This window comes from Salmo salar, chromosome ssa15 (assembly GCF_905237065.1).
Source record: "Salmo salar chromosome ssa15, Ssal_v3.1, whole genome shotgun sequence".
Lineage (NCBI taxonomy): Eukaryota > Metazoa > Chordata > Actinopteri > Salmoniformes > Salmonidae > Salmo > Salmo salar.
In genome coordinates, this window is record NC_059456.1 from 68,419,031 (window position 1) to 68,440,062 (window position 21,032).

Here is a 21,032-nt window from a genome sequence, read left to right on the forward strand (position 1 = left end):
GCAACTCCACGAGGTGAGATCTTGCATGGAGCCCCAGGCCGAGGGAGATTGACAGTTCTTTTGTGTTTCTTCCATTTGCGAATAATCGCACCAAATGCTGTCACCTTCTCACCAAGCTGCTTGTCGATGGTCTTGTAGCCCATTCCAGCCTTGTGTAGGTCTACAATCTTGTCCCTGACATCCTTGGAGAGCTCTTTGGTCTTGGCCATGGTGGAGAGTTTGGAATCTGATTGATTGATTGCTTCTGTGGACAGGTGTCTTTTTTACAGGTAACAAGCTGCGGTTAGGAGCACTCCCTTTAAGAGTGTGCTCCTAATCTCAGCTTGTTACCTGTATAAAAGACACCTGGGAGCCAGAAATCTTTCTGATTGAGAGGGGGTAAAATACTTATTTCCCTCATTAAAATGCAAATCAATTTATAACATTTTTGACATGTGTTTTTCTGGATATTTTTGTTGTTATTCTGTCTCTCACTGTTCAAATAAACATACCATTAAAATTATAGACTGATCCTTTCTTTATCAGTGGGCAAACGTACAAAATCAGCAGGGGATCAAATACTTTTTTCCCCCACTGTAGTGGAAAGCTTTCCCAGAAGAGTGGAGGCTGTTATAGCAGCAAAGAGGGGACCAACTCCATATTAATACCCATGATTTTGGAATGAGATGTTCGACTAACAGATGTCCACACACTTTTGTTCATGTAGTGTATGTCTGATTTTAACCTCGTGAGTAGATCCAGTCCAGCTATTTGCATATATAAATCCTTTTGTAAAATCCTTAAAGACGCACTCCAGCTATAACAATATCCCATGTATAAATGGGCTCCCGAGTGGCACAGCGGTCTCAGGCACTACACCTCTGTGCAAGACGTATCACTACAGTCCCTGGTTCGAATCCAGGCTGTATCACATCCGGCTGTGATTGGGAGTGCCATAAGGCAGTGCACAATTGGCCTAGCGTCATCCGGCGTAGGCTGTCATTGTAAATAAGAATTTGTTCTTAACTGACTTTCCTAGTTTAATAAAGGTTAAACAATAAAATAATAATAATAAATATGGTAAGGGTAAAAAAAATATGTTTTAAGCAAAACAGTGTTTTTTTTTTACACAAGTCCAAACTCCAAGGAGTAGGCCATTCAAGGAGTCGGTCTGTGGGGCCCTCTGATGTCATCAGCCTCCCCCCCCTGCTTGAAGAACAATAGAGAACAAAAAAGGAAACACCTGGACCACCCATTGAGATCAAATCAAATCAAATTGTACTAGTCACATGTGCCGAATACAACTGGTGTTGTAGACCTTACAGTGAAATGCTTACTTACGAGCCCCTAACCAACAATGCAGTACAAATAAGAACAAGAAATAAAAGTAACAAGTCATTAAAGAGCGGCAGTAAAATAACAATAGCGAGACTATATACAGGGGGGTACTGGTACAGAGTCAATGTGCGGGGGCACCGGTTTGTCGAGGTAACTGAGGTACTATGTACATGTAGGTAGAGTTATTAAAGTGACCATGCATAGATGATAATAACAGAGAGTAGCAGCGGTGTAAAAGAGGGGGGGCAATGCAAATAGTCTAGGTAGCCATTTGATTCGATATTCAGGAGTATTATGGCTTGGGGGTAGAAGCTGTTTAGAAGCCTCTTGGACCTAGACTTGGCGTTCCGGTATCGCTTGCCGTGCGGTAGCAGAGAGAACAGTCTATGACTAGGGTGGCTGGAGTCTTTGACAATTTTTAGGGCCTTCCTCTGACACCGCCTGGTATAGAGGTCCTGGATGGCAGAAAGATTTGCCCCAGTGATGTACTGGGCCGTACGCACTACCCTCTGTAGTGCCTTGCGGTCGGAGGCCAAGCAGTTGCCATACCAGGCAGTGATGCAACCAGTCAGGATGCTCTCAATGGTGCAGCTGTAGAACCTTTTAAGGATCTGAGGACCCATGCCAGATCCTTTTGTTAAGTAATTCAAGTGATAAATGAGCTTAAAAGGAGACAGCAGTAGGACTTTAAATAGTCAATTTGGTTTAAACCCTGTGAACACACGTGCACGCCCACACATATGAACACATAGGAACACAGGCCTACACAAAGCAACCTCCAGAATTATGATCCCCCATTTGGAATTTCAAAACAGCCAAATACAAATCCTATGTCAAACCAGATCCTGTCAGTGCTGTCATTCATTCTTCAAACCGAAACTAAACCCTAGGGTTACGTTTAGGCATTCATTCGGAGTAGTTTTGCCTAGCAACGGGGTTGAACCTGTGATTTTACCGAGTAGTAGCTCACCTAACGCCCTTCCTTGTCGTGAGGCTGTTAGACGTTAACAGGCACTCGCATTGCCCCTAGTGGATGAGTAATTGCAACGTAAATACATAAACTTGCCATCATGTAATTTCACCCTTGCAGAAATCCGTGGCTAGCACGTAATCCACTGGAGTTTGGGTTTGGCCTACCACAAAGCTCCATTATGGTTAAGCAGCGGCAGAGGGACCCAGCACGGAATGTTAAGTGAGTCTGAACGCTGATATTCATTGAAAAACACACAGAGAGAAAAAATGATTACCTGCGATTTATTTATTTTATTTATCCTCCTCCCGTCTGTGTGTGTACTCGTTTATTCATCTCTTCAGGCCGATAAGAATTTCAATTAAAAAGGACAGAGGAATTGGAGGGGATGTTGCAGCCTTGAAGATTCAATTTGAAGATGAGACCGTGCACAGCTATTCTCAGTGAGAGCATGGCTAGCTCCACACAAATTATATTTAGGGAACTATAGCACCTGCGGCCAACTCCACATGCATGGAACACACTATCTCTATATATAGGGACTATAATAGAATAGATAGGCCTAATAGCCAGGACGTTTAGTGGTGCAAAGTGGCCTGCATACCTGAAATGTATGCATACATATTATTCCAAATGTGCATGGGACTATTTGATTAGCTTAGTGTCATACTGTACACAGTATAATGTGATAAAAAGTGAATATATACTATACCGATCTCTATTGGATGTGATTCTACACAACAATACCAGTACTGAGGGTGATCAGACGTGTACAGGGGCATACGAGGAGAGGGGTGTGTATGTGTGTGTGTAGGGCTGTTGCTGTGACCATATTACTTCCACATCCGCAGTCATGAGTCATGACCGCAGTAAAATTCCACGCGACCGAGTCACGGTAATCTCCTTTTAAGCACTCAGGACATGCGTTGGTAGTATCCAATTAGCTAATGGCCTGGTACTCAGGGCTCTATTGTCCTTTTAACCACTCTGACATCAGTGCAATCGAAATGACATCACACACTTATCATCAAAACATTATGGTACTTTTAAAACTCACCTCACTGTGATTGATCAATTTGAAGAAAGAAGTTCAACAACAGATTGAAACTGAGTGGAAAACATTGTCATTATGGATGTTGTTTGAAAGCCTGACAACGAAATTGACAGGATTTCTAAGGTGATGATCAATTCAAAACACCCATATGCATATTAGACCTTATACATATTCACAGGCTTCTGAGCCCAAGCCTGAATTAAAAAAATATATATATAATGATTGTGCCGTTCATTATAAAATACATATCCTACTGCATATTATGCACCGCAGAAAAACATGAAGAAAAAAAAACACTGATTTAAGATGTATTTAATTGGTCTAGCCTATATTCCAAAATGTATCAAACTCTAGTAATCGCCTTTGAGTGTGGACTGTATTATTATGCATACTGAATGAGCTGGTTACTTTATGCTACGCTCCAAACTTTCTATTCATGAGTCTGGGAGAGAACGCATAGCCCGAGGCCAGTGGGTCCCCAACCATGGGTACTAGGACCCCTGGGGTACTTGGCCTATCCACAGGGGGTACTTGAGAAGAATCATGAGATCATAGGGTTACTGGTAAAATGCACATGAGGGGTACTTCAGGGGTACTCCGGGCAGAGTCAAATTCATTTTCTTCTGAACCACTGGCCAAGGCGATGCTGTTGGTTCATTGATCGTGCTGGGCGGTTTACAGAGTTAGCCTACAATATTGAATTTGTATTTGATTTTGAATAGAGTAATAGGGTGAGTGACACAAGTAGGCTACCTTTATCTACAGAATATCCATCTCCTCCCATCTCTCCTTCATTACGTGCTCAAGCATACAGAGAGAGGGGAGCTGTCAACAGTTGAATGAAATATGTTTCGTTTGTGAAAACATGTTACTTTGTATGTTCCCCGGACAGATTTCACTTGGTTTCCCAAATTAAGCACTGGGTAGCTTCAGGAACAGGGTTGGGGAGTCCATTGCATACAGAGTTTTGACTGGATATCATCTGTCGCGCAGCGAGATCATGTTCCTCGAACAGCGGTTGATGAGTGGAGTGAAATAGGCGGAGTAGCCTACCCGAATTATTTTTTTAAATGGGCCATTCTTAATCGAAACAAATGTAGCATCTTAGTAAAGACAATATTAAATTGAGAATAGTGTGATGGGTGAAAATATGACCGCTGGAGAGAGAACAGTGGGTGCAACCTGAGGCAAGCAACAGACCGCAAGCTTTTTTTGCGACTTTCTCAAATCATCAATAGCCCATAGTCACATCAAGCAGCACATATATGTTTTGATTTCTAGGTCGTTTTTAAGGTTTGTCTCATTACCAACTAAAGATGCTAAATAAATCTAAATCTAGCATATAAGACCTGTTTCAAATGTTCACTTTTATGCTCAACATAGCCTTCATATGCGCACTAGCTCCGGAATGTGAAAAATATGCTTTCTGTTCAATTATATTATTCTTTCTATCAAATGATATAATATAAAATAATGACACGGGACTTAAAAGCCTATCTTGTCTGCTGATGAACAAACCTACAGCCTTCTACAGCATGCCACATAGCCAAATAACATTCGTTATAGGCCAACTCATATTCTGTTCTTATTAAATACATTTCTTCATATAATAATGTTTCTTTAGACCTGACTAAAATAAATCATATATTTATTATTATGGTGTATATTAGCAGTTTGTATGAGTGGAGGCCTGGAGATGTTAAACGTGTTTATGTTCATTAACGGTCAATTACCATGAGACCGGCAGTCTTATGCATGCCAATAGCCTGCTGACATAATTTCAAGAGCGCCACAGCCCTAGGCATGTGTGTATGCATGAATATACGCACATGTGTGTGTGTGTGTGTGCCTGTCTCACTGGCCGGCAGCCCCTCTCTCTTGGTAGTGTGGTGAGGAATATGACAATTCAAGGGATAGTTTCCCGGCTCTCTGCGGTGTGGAGCGGAATGCTAAACAGGAGGATTCTTCACAGAGAGAACCCTCTCTGAGCTTTTCCCTTTGATCAATTTCACACAAACACCCATTTATCGGAGCAGGGGGCTTTCACCAACACGCACAGATCGAAGCCACTGCGCAGCGAACCCCGCAGCCGCAGAAATCAAATCTGCATTCAGAAATTCTATTTAGATGTGATTCGTTTGGCTTGGTGGATTTCACAAGGCAGGCTAAATGAGGCGCTCTACCCTTCAATCAGCTGTGTGTGAGGGGGTTTATGTGTATGTGTGTATAAACGCGTGCAAGCATGTGTGAGTGCACCCTATGTGCTGAGTGTGTGTGAGTGTGTGTGCGCACGCGTGTGCCTCCTTGTGTGGTTGTGATTCATAGTGCACGGTCTGTTTCACACAGGACCGCTAATGGTCTATCTAACTGCAGGAAGCAGAGAGCCTGTTTTTCCCCCTGAAATGTGGGCAGGTAACAGCTGCGGGGAAAATAATGTATGTATGTGTGTGCGTGTGTGTGAGTGTGTGTGTGCATGCGTGTGCGTTTGCGAGAAGGCGCGTGTAATTTATTCTCGTGTCAGTGTGAACTGTACATGTGAAAATTCATGTAGCTGGTAAATCTGACCGGGCCAGATGTGTCCGCCCATGCAGGAGTGCTATAAAATGACAATACTCTACCAACACGGTTAGGCTCCAGAGAATTTACGATACCTGTTTGTTAAAGAATGCTAGGAGGTAGAGGGAGCTACATACAATTATTAAAGGATACGTTGGCTACCTTGCTGTTGGAGCATATTGTAACTAAGTGCAGGCCACATGCCACTTGAGTCATCTTCATTTATTATGATGAGCATTTATATTCTAGTATTCAAACTTTTTCATCGGGACCCCCCCCACATGAGGCAAACGTAAAAATCTGTCAATTTCGATTTTTAAATCAACAATTAACCTTCAATTCATTACATTTTCATCTCTTATCGAAATGAAAAGTAACCAATAAATACGTTTACTCAAGAAAGTTGTATTTTTCTAATTATCTTTCTCAAAAACGTTTGCATATTGTCCCATACAATAATCTGTACTATTTTTTTAATACCACTGCAGTAGAGGAATATTATCCAAATCAAAGCCAGTGTGTTACCATCTTTACCGGTGTGTGTATGTGTGTGTAATCACTCCCTTGTGTACCTTATCTTTCTGTGTGTGTGTGCGTCCTGCACAGTGTATGTACTATGTCTAATAGAACACTGATTGTGGCTGTCAGTGTCAGCAGTTTAGAGTTGGCCCTCGGGTGCCCCTGCATGCCTGCTCGGGATGCTTGCCTGATCAAGTGACGCCTTAATATAAGGTCACCGTCGACGTCACCTGCTCCACTGGTACAAGTGGTACAAGACGAGAATGCGTCCCAAATGGGATCCTATTAAACAACCCCGCTACACAGCAGCACTCGACAGGTGTGCTTTAAATGGGTAATGTTGTACAATGGCGCTTGATGACGCTGAACTGTCAGGAGTAGTTAGAGTTAAAGTTCGGGGTTGAAATTCAACCCTGGTTTTCCTTTTCTTTTTTTTGTTTTACTGTTACAGTGTGTACTGTAGTTGATGAAAATAGCTGTCAAGACAAAACGGGAATTTGTTGAATAGCCTATTGTAACTACTTTGGGGCCTTGCGTATGGCTCTGTTTGGGCCTCTGTGTGTGTGCTACGAACTGAAGAATCGATAGCAGTGAAAGTCCTAGTAATGGCAGTGAAATATCCAACAAGAAAAGACATGCACAGCCATGAGACACGAGAGAGAGAGAGAGAGAGCACACCATTAGCCTACTGCAGGAACCTACCCAGCTGTGAACAACAGAGAAAGAGCAGTTCAAAAGAACAGGAGACCCAGGTATACAGTATGACAGCGCGGCTTTCCTTTCACACATCAGCTTTAATTGGTGACCCCTGAATCTAACCTCCTGTATTAGCCAGCTGAAGAGAAGGGGGAGGCTAGCGCGGTCGGAGTCATTAACTTCTTACGCAACACTGATAAATGACCTCCGGGAAACGGCCCGGAGCGGCTCTGTAAACACTGAGAAAAAGGTGTTGCATTTGGAGGAAAGTGTGTTTTTCGCGTCGCCTTTGCTGAGTAATTATGAGACGCCTGCGTTATTGTAACGAGGTGTGGCGCGGCGTTAGCATCAGTCCGGACGTCTATGAGTCTATTCTGTGGTCGTGTTCTGCTCCTCGACAGCTCACAAAGAGCTGCTCTGCCCGTGCACGGACCCACCCGGTTAATGGGTGAATGTACAAAGCATGACAGGTTCACAGGCCTAAAGCAGCTTGATTCTCTCTCCTCTGCTTCTCTGGTCCTCCTGCTGTCCACAGATGAGAAAGGGGGAGGGAGCTCAGAAACGGCTGTGAGTCCTTCTTACAGCCCCAGCGCTGTTTCATGCTCATTTCCTCAAGCACTTTGAGTGAATCAGGGTAAAGGCTTTGGGTTTAGAATGAGTCACACACCCCCCCCCCCCCCACCTGAGCAGTGTGACCGCTTGATAGCAGTTTGGGCGGCAGCCACCTTTGGGAGTTACTTTAGCTTGATGCGCTCCTCTGTATGTGTAATAACACACCCACTACTGGTAATAAATTCAATAAACCCAGGTGGTCTTTTGAAGAGATCCCCCGTGTACCACATTTGCGTCCCTCTTCTTCTACAGCATCTGGAGACAGAGCGAATGCTAGACAATCCCTGATCTTCGTAACAGAAAGCTAAACCTCTCAAAAAACTGCTAGGGCTTGAGTGAGTGTGTGTGCGTGTGTGTGTGTGTTTGCACGTGTACCGTGTGCGTACACGAGTGTGAGTTTTGTGTTCAATACTGTCAGGAACTGCATTGGAAAGTTCAACACAAAGGGAAACAAGGAAGAGAAATCAGTCGACTGTTACAAGGCGAAAACAGTTTTAAGGCTTCTCTTATGCACCCTGCTACTTCTCCAGCAGGCTTTGTTGTAGATAGATCGTAAAAGCATATGGAACAAATACCACCCACCTCAGAGCAGTGAATAGCCTCACACTCTACATTACTCTTTCATTATTTGTTTTCCTGCAAACATTTCTATTGGAAGACATGTTTGGAGGGCCACAAAACAATCACCAGCTTGACCACAGTTTCTTTTTCAGGGGGTAGATCAGCTTCAGCATTACGGATAGATTGCAGCTTCCATCAATGTAATTGTCTGCATCATTTCCAATCCCCCATATATAATTTGGGTAAATATATATATACATAAATACATACACACATATATATCTAAATATATACACAAATATATATACATACACATATTTAAAAATAAATATTTTCCTTTATTTTTTCCCGCAAACACTACCACCCTTCCCCTAATTGGAGTAAACTAAACAACAACATTTGGGTTTCTACTTCCAGCTTATAAATACTATATACACTACCGTTCCAAAGTTTAGGGTCAGAAAACCTGTTTGCAATTATGTTAGCACAGCTGAATCTGTTGTGCTGGTTAAAGAAGCAATAAAACTGTCCTTCTTTAGACAAGTAGTGTCACGTCCTGATCTGTTTCACCTGTCCTTGTGATTGTCTCCACCCCCTCCAGGTGTTGCTTATTTTCCCTGGTTTATTTATCCCTGTGTTTCCTGTCTCTCTGTGCCAGTTCGTCTTGTATGTTCAAGTCAACCAGTGTGTTTTTCCCGTGCGCCTGCTTTTCTATTCTCTTTTACTAGTCCTCCCGGTTTTGAGCTTTGACTGTTTTTCTGGACTCCATTCTCGCCTGCCTGACCATTCTGTCTTGACCTCGAGCCTGCCTGCCATTCTGTATCTCTGGAACTCTGAACTGGTTTTGAACTTTTGCTTGTCCACGACCATTCTCTTGCCTACCCCTTTTGGATTGTTAATAAACATATTGGACTCTAACCATCTGCCTCCTGTGTCTGCATCTGGGTCACGCCTTGTGCCCTTATAAGTTGAGTATCTGGAGCATCAGCATTTGTGGGTTTGATTACAGACTCAAAATGGCCAGAAACCAAATATTTTCTTCTGAAACTCGTCAGTCTATTCTTGTTCTGAGAAATGAAGGCTATTGCATGCGAGAAATTGCTAAGAAAATGAAGATCTCGTACAACGCTGTGTACTACTCCCTTCACAGAACAGAGCAAACTGTCTCTAACCAGAATAGAAAGAGGAGTGGGAGGCCCCGGTGCAGAACTGAGCAAGAGGACAAGTACATTAGAGTGTCTAGTTTGAGAAACAGACGTCTCACAAGTCTCATATAGCATTCTATTGGTTGCAAGAATTTTGTATAATCCTTTAAATTGAACAATTCTAAGTTTTGAATCCGGCGTCGTTTTGCATGTCAATTCATAAACCATGTGCATTGGAATCGGTACATCGAAAATCTCTTCCCAACTATTTTGCAATCTATATAGCACAGCTGTCAATTTTTTTGGTCCTTAACTTAAACTGGTATATATTTTTATTTATCACAATTTTCTTTAACCAATTTTGGTCTTTAATGCATGGCTGACAGAGAAGTTCCTTACTTTTTCCCCCGTCCACTTGCCGCTTCTATTTTTGTGGCAATACTGCTATTAGTTGGTTGTAATTTTGGGTAGAGCAGACATTTCCATTTATTTGTGTTGGCTGCATGTGACATAACTCCACCAGTCATATTTATTTATGATATAATTTACAAAGATTATACAGTGCCTTGCAAAAGTATTCATCCCCCTTGGCATTTTTCCTATTTTGTTGCATTACAATCTGAAATTTAAATGGATTTTTATTTGGATTTCATGTAATGGACATACACAAAATAGTCCAAATTGGTGAAGTGAAATGAAAATAATAAAACTGAAAAGTGGTGCGTACATATGTACTCACCCCTTTGCTATGAAGCCCCTAAATAAGATCTGCTGCAACCAATTACCTTCAGAAGTCACATAATTAGTTAAATAAAGTCCACCTGTGTGCAATCTAAGTGTCACATGATCTGTCACATGATCTTAGTATATATATACATGTTCTGAAAGGCCCTAGAGTCTGCAACACCACTAAGCAAAGGGGCACCACCAAGCAAGCGGCACCATGAAGACCAAGGCGGTCTCCAAACAGGTCAGGGACAAAGTTGTGGAGAAGTACAGATCAGGGTTGGGTTATAAAAAAATATAAGAAACTTTGAACATCCCACGGAGCACCATTAAATCTATTATTAAAAATGGAAAGAATATGGCACCACAACAAACCTGCCAAGAGAGGGCCGCCCACCAAAACTCATGGACCAGGCAAGGAGGGCATTAATCAGAGAAACAAAAAGACCAAAGATAACCCAAAAGGAGCTGCAAAGCTCCACAGCGGAGATTGGAGTATCTGTCCATAGGACCACTTTAAGCTGTACACTCCACAGAGCTGGTCTTTACGGAAGAGTGGCCAGAATAAAGCCATTGCTTAAAGAAAAAAATAAGCAAACATGTTTGGTGTTCGCCAAAAGACATATGGAAGAAGGTACTCTGGTCAGATGAGACCAAAATTGAGCTTTTTGGCCATCAAGGAAAACGTTATGTCTGGCGCAAATCCAACACCTCTCATCACACAGAGAACACCATCCCCACAGTGAATGGTGGTGGCAGCATCATGCTGTGGGGATGTTTCTCATCGGCAGGGACTGGGAAACTGGTCAGAATTTGAAGGAATGATGGATGCGCTAAATACATGGAAATTCTTGAGGGAAACCTGTTTCAGTCTTCCAGAGATTTGAGACTGGAACGGTGGTTCACCTTCCAGCAGGACAATGACCCTAAGCATACTGCTAAAGCAACACTCAAGTGGTTTAAGGGGAAACATTAAATGTCTTGGAATGGCCAAGCTTATAGAGACATACCCCAAGAGACATGCAGCAGTAATTGCTGCAAAAGATGGCTCTACAAAGTATTGACTTTGGGGGGGTGAATAGTTATGCACGCTCAAGTTTGATGTTTTTTTGTCTTATTTCTTGTTTGTTTCACAATAAAAAATATACACTGCTCAAAAAAATAAAGGGAACACTTAAACAACACAATGTAACTCCAAGTCAATCACACTTCTGTGAAATCAAACTGTCCACTTAGGAAGCAACACTGATTGACAATACATTTCACATGCTGTTGTGCAAATTGAATAGACAACAGGTGGAAATTATAGGCAATTAGCAAGACACCCCCAATAAAGGAGTGGTTCTGCAGGTGGGGACCACAGACCACTTCTCAGTTCCTATGCTTTCTGGCTGATGTTTTGGTCACTTTTGAATGCTGGCGGTGCTTTCACTCTAGTGGTAGCATGAGACGGAGTCTACAACCCACACAAGTGGCTCAGGTAGTGCAGCTCATCCAGGATGGCACATCAATGCGAGCTGTGGCAAGAAGGTTTGCTGTGTCTGTCAGCGTAGTGTCCAGAGCATGGAGGTGCTACCAGGAGACAGGCCAGTACATCAGGAGACGTGGAGGAGGCCGTAGGATGGCAACAACCCAGCAGCAGGACCGCTACCTCCGCCTTTGTGCAAGGAGGAGCAGGAGGAGCACTGCCAGAGCCCTGCAAAATGACCTCCAGCAGGCCACAAATGTGCATGTGTCTGCTCAAACGGTCAGAAACAGACTCCATGAGGGTGGTATGAGGGCCCGACGTCCACAGGTGGGGGTTGTGCTTACAGCCCAACACCGTGCAGGACATTTGGCATTTGCCAGAGAACACCAAGATTGGCAAATTCGCCACTGGCGCCCTGTGCTCTTCACAGATGAAAGCAGGTTCACACTGAGCACGTGACAGACGTGACAGAGTCTGGAGACGCCGTGGAGAAAGTTCTGCTGCCTGCAACATCCTCCAGCATGACCGGTTTGGCGGTGGGTCAGTCATGGTGTGGGGTGGCATTTCTTTGGGGGGCCGCACAGAGGTAGCCTGACTGCCATTAGGTACCGAGATGAGATCCTCAGACCCCTTGTAAGACCATATGCTGGTGCGGTTGGCCCTGGGTTCCTCCTAATGCAAGACAATGCTAGACCTCATGTGGCTGGAGTGTGTCAGCAGTTCCTGCAAGAGGAAGGCATTGATGCTATTGACTGGCCCGCCCGTTCCCCAGACCTGAATCCAATTGAGCACATCTGGGACATCATGTCTCGCTTCATCCACCAACGCCACGTTGCATCACAGACTGTCCAGGAGTTGGCGGATGCTTTAGTCCAGGTCTGGGAGGAGATCCCTCAGGAGACCATCCGCCACCTCATCAGGAGCATGCCCAGGCATTGTAGGGAGGTCATACCAGCACGTGGAGGCCACACACACTACTGAGCCTCATTTGGACTTGTTTTAAGGACAATACATCAAAGTTGGATCAGCCTGTAGTGTGGTTTTCCACTTTAATTTTGAGTGTGACTCCAAATCCAGACCTCCATGGGTTGATAAAATGGATTTCCATTGATTATTTTTGTGTGATTTTGTTGTCAGCACATTCAACTATGTAAAGAAAAAAGTATTTAATAAGATTATTTCTTTCATTCAGATCTAAGATGTGTTGTATAAGTGTTCCCTTTATTTTTTTGAGCAGTATATTTCATCTTTAACGTGGTAGGCATGTTATGTAAATCAAATGATACAAATCCCCCCAAAATCCATTTTAATTCCAGGTTGTAAGGCAACAAAGTAGGAAAAATGCTAAGGAGGTGAATGCAAGCCACTGAACCTTTTTTTTTTATTCTCGAAAAATAACGTTTTTTTTATTAGTATATTTGAGTTTAACCACAAGATTTGTTGTATTATTTGTTCTGTCTTTTCTAGTGGATTAAACTGAAATTGCAACCAACTTTCTATGGCTTCTTCAAAAAATAACCATATTTTGGAGATTATTTGGTTTTCAAATAACTGAAAGTGAGCGGTTGTAATCTGAATAAAGGGAAAAAGGCCATTCTTGAACATGGGGTGAGACATTCTTACTAATTTGCAATAAACCAGTTTGGATTTAAGTATACTTTTTGTATGACTGATGCCTTTAGTAAGAGGTCTAATGCTTTAATATTTAATCATTTCTGAAATCCAAATTCATATTAACTATATAAATAGGCCCTTTTAATTTTGTCTGGCTTGCCATTCGCCCACTAATATTTTTTGCTCATATAATTTAAAAAACAGGTCGCTAGGTGTAGGCAAAACCAAATAGGTCAACTGTGATATGACTGAAGAGTTAATCGGGGTGATTTTTCCACAAATAGACAGGTATTTTCCTTTCCATGGTAGCAAGATCTTATCTATTTTTGCTAACTTTCTATAAATGTGAGATTGTTTCTTTCTTTTGGCATATGCATAATGAGTATGTCAACATCCTGTCAGACCATTTTATTGATGAACTACACAGTAATTTAAAAGTTTTATTTTTTTTGTGATCCAATACGTAATATTGTAGACTTATCCTAAATAGGTTTTAATCCAGAGAGGTTAGAAAAAGTATTCAGATCCTCTATGATGCTGTGGGGATTCTAATTGTGGATTCAAAAGAAAACATGAATTATCAGCGTGCAATGACACCTTAATATAATTGTTGGATCTAGTTTTAACAGCTAACATTTCGATGGCAATAATAAATAGATATGCCGATAGTGGACAAACTTGTGTTACTCCTCTTGACAGTTTAAATCTTTCTGAGAAGTAGCCATCATTTACTATTTTACACCTAGGGCTACTATACATAACTGTAACCCATTTTATGAGAGATTCTCCAAAATTGAAATATTCCTGGCATTTATATTTAAACTCCAGTCGTACTTTATCAAATGTCATTTCAAAGTCAGCTATGAATACCAGGCCTGGTTTCCCAGAGTGTTCTATTGTTTCCAGTACTTGTCTTATATTATCTCCAATGTATTGTCCATGTAAAAAACCTGTCTGATTAGGATAAATAATATCCGACAATACCGTTTTAATTCTATGCGCTAAGCATTTTGCTAGAACTTTTTCATCACAACACTGTAGTGTAAGAGGCCTGCAATTTTTTAAATGGACTGGATCTTTATATTTACCACTTGTATCCTGTTTCAGTAATAATGAAATCAGACCTTCTTGTTGAGTGTCTGATAATCTACCATTTATATAGGAGTGGTTAAAACATGCTAATAACGGTCCTCTAAGTATATCAAAAAAGGTTTGGTATACCTCCTCTGGTATGCCATCCAGCCCTGGAGTTGTTCTGGATTTAAAGGCTTTAATTGCATCAAGCAGTTCCTCCTCTGTAATTTGGCCTTCACATGAGTCTCTGTACAGATGTTCATTTTACATTATTAATAGGAAAAAAATCCATACAATTAGCTTCGGTTAGTGGAGCTGGAGGAGACGAAAACGAAAACGAAAACATATACTTAAAGTACTTTACTTCCTCTTTCAAAATATTGTTTGGTGAATCATGGGTGACTCATCATGTGTAACAAGTTTCAATCAATTATTTGTGGTAGCATTTCTATGTTGAAGATTAAAAAATAATTTGGTGCATTTTTCCCCATATTCCATCCAGTTCGCTTTATTTTTAGAATATATTACACTGGATCTTTCTTGAATAAGTTCTTCCATTTCTTTTTGTTTTTCTTCTAACTTATTCTGAGCCTATATGGTGCAGCTTTTTATTGCTATCTAACTGTACTCTTAGTCCTTCCATTTCCTTTGTTAATATGGACTCTTTTGACCTAATTTTATTTTGTTTTAGAGATGAGTACTAAATTGCATGGCCTCTAAAGGCACATTTAAAAGTGTCCCATATATCCATCCACTAATTCCTATATATAAGTGCATGAGCATGATAGGTTGAAGTATGATTTCCTTTACGGTCCATAGAGGTATTTAGATTACTGAATGAAAAGATGATTCTTATATTTCTTTTAACAGGAAGAGAGTACAATAAGCACAGTGCTTGAGTTAATAATGGATCCTTTGTTTAAAAATGTAGTTAACATTTGAACCGTTTTTTGCCTTCATCAGAGTGCATGCATACAGACACATGGCAAGCATATTGTTCACATTAGGTGGGACTGATTTCATTGTTTACTTTAGGTGGGACTGTAAGCATTTAGGACAAAGTGAGACACGTCTATGTGTAAGTGGACAGCGCCACGGTGCTAAAACGGTGCTGAAATGGCTCATGGTGCTGAAATGGCTCAAGCACGGTAGAAGCTTCCGGGTGGATGAGAGAGATTTTGTGACATTCCCATGTAGCTGAAAGCAAATGTCTCATACCGACTCAGGCTGTCGCAAAATAGGTCTCTCCCTACAACGAATACTTGTGTCAAACTCCCATGAATCAACTGAAGCAAATTAAGCAAATGATTGGCTGGAACTACTTTGGTTTTCTTTGATCCAAATTTATGCTTCCCCCAGATCAGAGCAGTTTTTCAGTGTCTTGTTTCAGTCTTAGCCGGAGGTGAGGGACATTTTTTGATAGAATGAAAAGATTCAGTGATACTGACCAAACCACCAAATATCTTGTTCACAATCTGTAGAATAGCGAAACTGAAGGGATGTTATATTTGAAATTAATTTGATTCCTGTTGTTTTTCTTCAGGGTTCCTATGGGGAGTCCTAAATCTGGGATGCAGGCTGGCTACGGAGGAATGGGTGGAGGAGGAGGTCAGAGACTGGCCAACCAAGAGAGCCACAGGCCGATGCAGCATAGCTCAGGCCTAGTCCATGGCTCAGGCCACGGCCCAGGCCCAGGGCAGGCTCAGGCTCAGGGTCATGGGCCAGGGATGGGTGCTGGGATGGGTGGTGGTCCAGGTCAGCATGGCCAGAGCCCCGGTCAGCCCGGTCAGCACGCCTCCAGACGAAACCTCCAGGTGGACTTCAGCGGTTCGGGTGGCCGGACGGGTCGCTCCTCCTCAATGTCCCCGGACCGTGGGATCACCCCCACCTCGCCCTACTCAGTGCCCCAGATCGCCCCCATGCCCGTCAGCAAGCTGTGCCCACTCTGCTCCACCACGGAGCTGACCAATCCCCCGGCCCTGCCAAACTACAACACCTGCACACAGTGCCGCTCCACCGTCTGCAACCAGTGTGGCTTCAACCCCAACCCCCACCTCACAGAGGTAAGCAACACGCACTGCCTGTTAACATGCTGACTCTAATACAGCTAGAGGTGCCATTGGCTCCAGTCCAGAGTGCTGGTCTAGGATCAGTGTTCTCCATACCTTAATACTTAGGGAATGCAACCAGTCTACTAAATAAAACTGACTCCAGATCAGCTCTTAAGGGGCACCTTACCGCTTCATGTTTAGTCACAAAAATAAGCACATCCTTTTATATCTAGAGACCTTGCGGAGTCCTGGTGTGAGGCCTAAGAAAGTAAGTTTCTATAGACTCAAGTCTCTCTCATGCAGATATATGTCATTTTGTCTCCTCCAATCTCTGAGTCCCAGACATAGAAAAGGGCCTTCCTTAATGAGTGTGAAGCTCTCCCATCTCCTGTGTCTCCCGTTTCTATGACCTCTCTCTCTCTGCGAGAGCCCGACAGAGCCTGCTGTCAGTAGGGTGTCCCGCCAGGCCGTCTTAGCGTCTTCGTCGGTCTCGCTTGTCAGCTTCTGTTTTGACAGCAGCCGTTGGCAGGAGATTGACATGGGGGACGTCTCTCTGTCCTTCCCCTCAACGTGTGGGCAGGCGGGCAAGCGGCACCAGGTAGGCGGGTTTTAGAAAATGAAGTGAGGGAGGAGATGCTGTGGCATATTTTTCGCACCAAGGATGCAGACGGAGCGAACCACCGAGGCATGGAGCTAACCCACCGCAGTGTTGAGATGTGTTCTAGTCGGCCTACCATCATGTCTTATTGTGAGAGTCATTTGGGTGCATTATATTCTGGGAGTGGGACCAGGGAGAGAGAGAATGTGGGGAAATGATGAAGAGAGAGTGGGAAGTGGCCAAGAAAGAGAGAGATGAGGGAGAAAGAGAGAGAAGGGGGGAGAAAGAGTGAGAGTGTGTGTATTGGTAAGTGGCAGTAATTTCTCTCGAGGCGATGACAGAATCTCCATTAGTTTACTGAGGCAGGATGGAGTGTGTAGGGTGTAGGGTGTATGGTAAATGCCCGGAGGTGCACTTAGATGTAAGGGATGGATTGAAATTTACAGAATGGGTACCTGCAGTAAAATATGGGAGGGTCATGCTTTTTCAATTTCAGGGGAGGGTTAAGTATTAAAAAAATGATCTAGTCCAGGGCAGGGTCGTGCTTGGAGAAGCAGGGAGCAAAGTAATATTTCTAAGACTGTGGCGGCCGGTGCCGTTTAAGATAAGGGAGGACTTTGTTTTGTTTTTATGAGCATAGATTTGTTTCTATTTGAGCATATTGGATGACTGCCATTCATATTCCATTCACCCAGCTCAAAGTAACACCGACAGGTTTAGGCTACAACATGATACTCAAATTTTCCCTATACCCATCATGAGGTTGCTACAACCTAGCCTATGAATGAATGTTTACAACGTAGGTGCACAGGTCGAGAGAAAAAAGTGAGTAATCAAGGTAACAGTGACAAATTCAGGTATGTTTATCTCTGTTTCGTTCCATTTGCTTTCATTTAAGAAATGTTTTTCAACAGAATTGGCAGAATGAATAGACCTTTGATAACCGTAAGCACAGTTTACTTTCATAACAGCCACATACAAACCGCATGATAATTTGCTTGCTGTATAATTTCTTCTTCATCTACGCGCTCTCCTCCTCTCACCTTTTCCCTTCACTTGTGGACTTCAGTGCACAATAAAACAGCTGAAAAAACCTTTCCAAGCCAATCCTTCATCCCATTACCGTTAACCACTACACACAGCCTACACTGTTGTCACCATATTAGCTAACACAGCTAGCTACTAGAATTAACGCGTTAGTAAACCCGCTACAATCATGCAGTACAGTGTACAGCAAGCAGTTTAGCAGTTATACCGGCTGGGCCCGTTGGCAATAAATGTATAAAACCCAAACGCTTACCTTGACTTGTAAGAGTTCCAGTGTTGGATAGCCATAGCCAGCTAGCTAATATAGCACCCTGCTCTGTTTGAGGCAGGTGTTTGAGTAGGCTACACTAGCTAGCTACATTTGCTAGATAAGTGAAAGTTTGAAGGAAATACAACTAAATATCTCTCTCACTCTCTCCCTCTCTCTTGCTTCTCCTTCATTTTTGAAGAAATTAATTTGTTAAAAATCGTTCAACTATTGTCTTTCTCTCTCTTTGAGTCAACTATTCACCACATTTTATGCACTGCAATGCTAGCTCTAGCTTATGCTTTCAGTACTAGATTGATTCTCAGATATTTTGATTGGGTCGACAACATGTCAGCTCATACTGCAAGAGCTCTGATAGGTTGGAGGACAGTTGTCATAATTACTGTGTACGTGCATGGAAGGGGAAGAAAACCATGAGCCTCCTAGGTTTGTTATTGATTGTATTGCATTCAATGTACCCAGAGGAGGACGGAAACTAACTGTCTTCCGGCTACACCATGATGCGGCCCCAGAGAGTGCTGTTGAGGCTACTGTAGACCTTCATTGCAAAACACTGTGTTTTAATCAATTATTTGGTGACGTGAATATATTTAGTATAGTTTTATCTGAAAAGGATAACTTTTTTATTGTTTCACTTTTTCTGAAATTCACTGAGGGGGAGGGTCCTCCCCTTCCTCCTCTGAGGAGCCTCCACTGTTCTAAGATAGCTGCTGGGATGGTGTAAATAAAACTAGGCTGCATTACACACCGAAATGGATATTCCAACCCTGAGCCCCAGCCTGCTTTGCGCTTGCTACATTTTTTGTTGTTGTTGTGCTGCCTAACCAGTGCTGTGCTGTGTAGGCCTACTGTGGCACATCAAGACGAGAGTCAAAGAACTCTTCAGAAAATACATTTTGATTAGGCCAAGTCCAAAATCGCTATATATTGCACCTGGACTAGCCTATAGCCTATGTTCTGTTCAGTTTGAGAAGGAGAGCAGAGGACTGGAAGTCAACTAATAGCGTGATACTACTATAATTGATTTCAATAAAAACAATATGTTCCTTGCCCATGATGTATTTATCAGAGTTATTGACCTCACAATAAGCCATGTTTGAGTAACTTACATTGTGGTGCTGAAACTTGAAGCAGCAGTCGCAGCACAATCAATCGGAAATAGAGAGCTCATGGTGCTGAAGTAAGCAAATTCCAGTTGACATGATTCATTTCAACCATCTTCATTTTAATTAGACTAACAACAAGAGGGCTTTATGTTGGAGCCTATTTCTTCCTAAGAAATAAGAGGAAGGCCTACCTCTTTGACAGAATAAATTTGTCTTTAGGCTTCTATATAACGTTATATAGATTTGCCGGCCAATTCCTCCACCCACCAAGCACTCTTTAAATATCCCAACTCTGTGTCAGTGAAGGGCTGTTAAGTTCAAACCAGGACTTGAACTGAGGGGTATGAGAGGTATGAGAGGGGTATGAGTATGGGTATGAGAGGGTATGCCTTAAGCCTTCCTTTTATTAAAGAAAATGGCAAAAAGCACAGCTCTACCCCTTGTTAGTTTAAGATTTTGAAGAAAATAAAACCGAGGAGACATAAAATTGAGAAGGGAAGTAACCTAATTTTGTCACTATCAATAGAAGATGTTCAACCCCAGACATCTTTTAGGGAAACACTTGTGACCTTCTCTTGTTGGGTTAATTCACGGACGAAGAGTAGCCAGCAGTTAAAGCTTAAATCTTTCTGCGTTGGTAGGCCTACTGTCTGGGGTGGAAAGGTAGGCCTAGGTTTTGAAAGAAGCCTACCATGCTCAGATTCCTAATGACGTCTCACATTAAATTATTTGCAAATAGGGCAGTTATGTTGCAAACAAGACACACTGAGTACGTTTATATGCACGCTAATAATTCGATATTAAACGGATTACGGCGGTAGGCAAAGATTATGCAATCGCCGCGTAAACGCCTTACTCAGTTTATCTTAATCGGCGTAAGGTCGAAATCAAAGTAAGCGTACGCTGATTAAAACACCTGGTGTTCTGAGCAATCTTTCGAATGATTACGTCATGTAAACACCTTAATCGGCGTTACAGTGGTGTATTTGATCTGCACAATGTGCCAGCACCAGCCGAGAGCCTCCCTCTTCAGCGCGGGTGAAGTGAGTTCGGAACAACTGAATGTATGCATCTTAGAAGTCATTTTCACGTTACAAACTTTCTATGTCCCAACTCAGAATCAAATATGCTTCCCAAAAATATTGTTCGCTGTGGTACAATGTTTATTTTGATTGGTGATTTTCTGCGTTTATCAGAGTGCCATCAATTAGCCTTTTCAGATGTAACAGGATTATTTGGGGAATCGTTCTACTTGTAAAACATGTAAACGCTTTAATAAAACTATTATATTCATCTGACTATTAACAATTATCACGTTAATGTGTGCATGTAACCGCACTCACTGATTTGGCATTGGTGAAATATGATAAGATGAACACATAGGTCTGTCTCTCTGTCCGTTCTTAGCCTGTCATTTTGGTCATTTGTGTGGTAGAATTGCATGAAATGTTTATAAAAGGCAATTTTTTCTCAGACCTGCAAATACGACGATGGACCAAAGCAATGCTTTTACTATAAAGGACATCTTTCCGCCCTTACTCTTGTCCACAGTGGTCTGTGAACTCACAACCTTCTGCCCAGCAGCCATGTGTGCTATCAAAATTCCTGTGTTGCCATGCAATGCTTACAGGACAAAGAACAGTTTCTAAA

At 42.4% G+C, this 21,032-nt stretch overlaps 1 protein-coding gene across 3 annotated transcripts in view; it reads left to right on the forward strand.

Moving 5' to 3' along the window:
- LOC106572259 (protein bassoon-like) overlaps positions 1 to 21,032 on the forward strand; it is a 188,495-nt gene that overhangs the window by 40,899 nt on the left and 126,564 nt on the right. For all 3 annotated transcript variants that reach the window (XM_014146306.2, XM_014146305.2, XM_014146307.2), the window contains exon 2: positions 15,856 to 16,375. In XM_014146306.2, the coding sequence (XP_014001781.2) occupies positions 15,856 to 16,375 (520 nt within the window). The remainder of the gene's footprint in view (positions 1 to 15,855; positions 16,376 to 21,032) is intronic.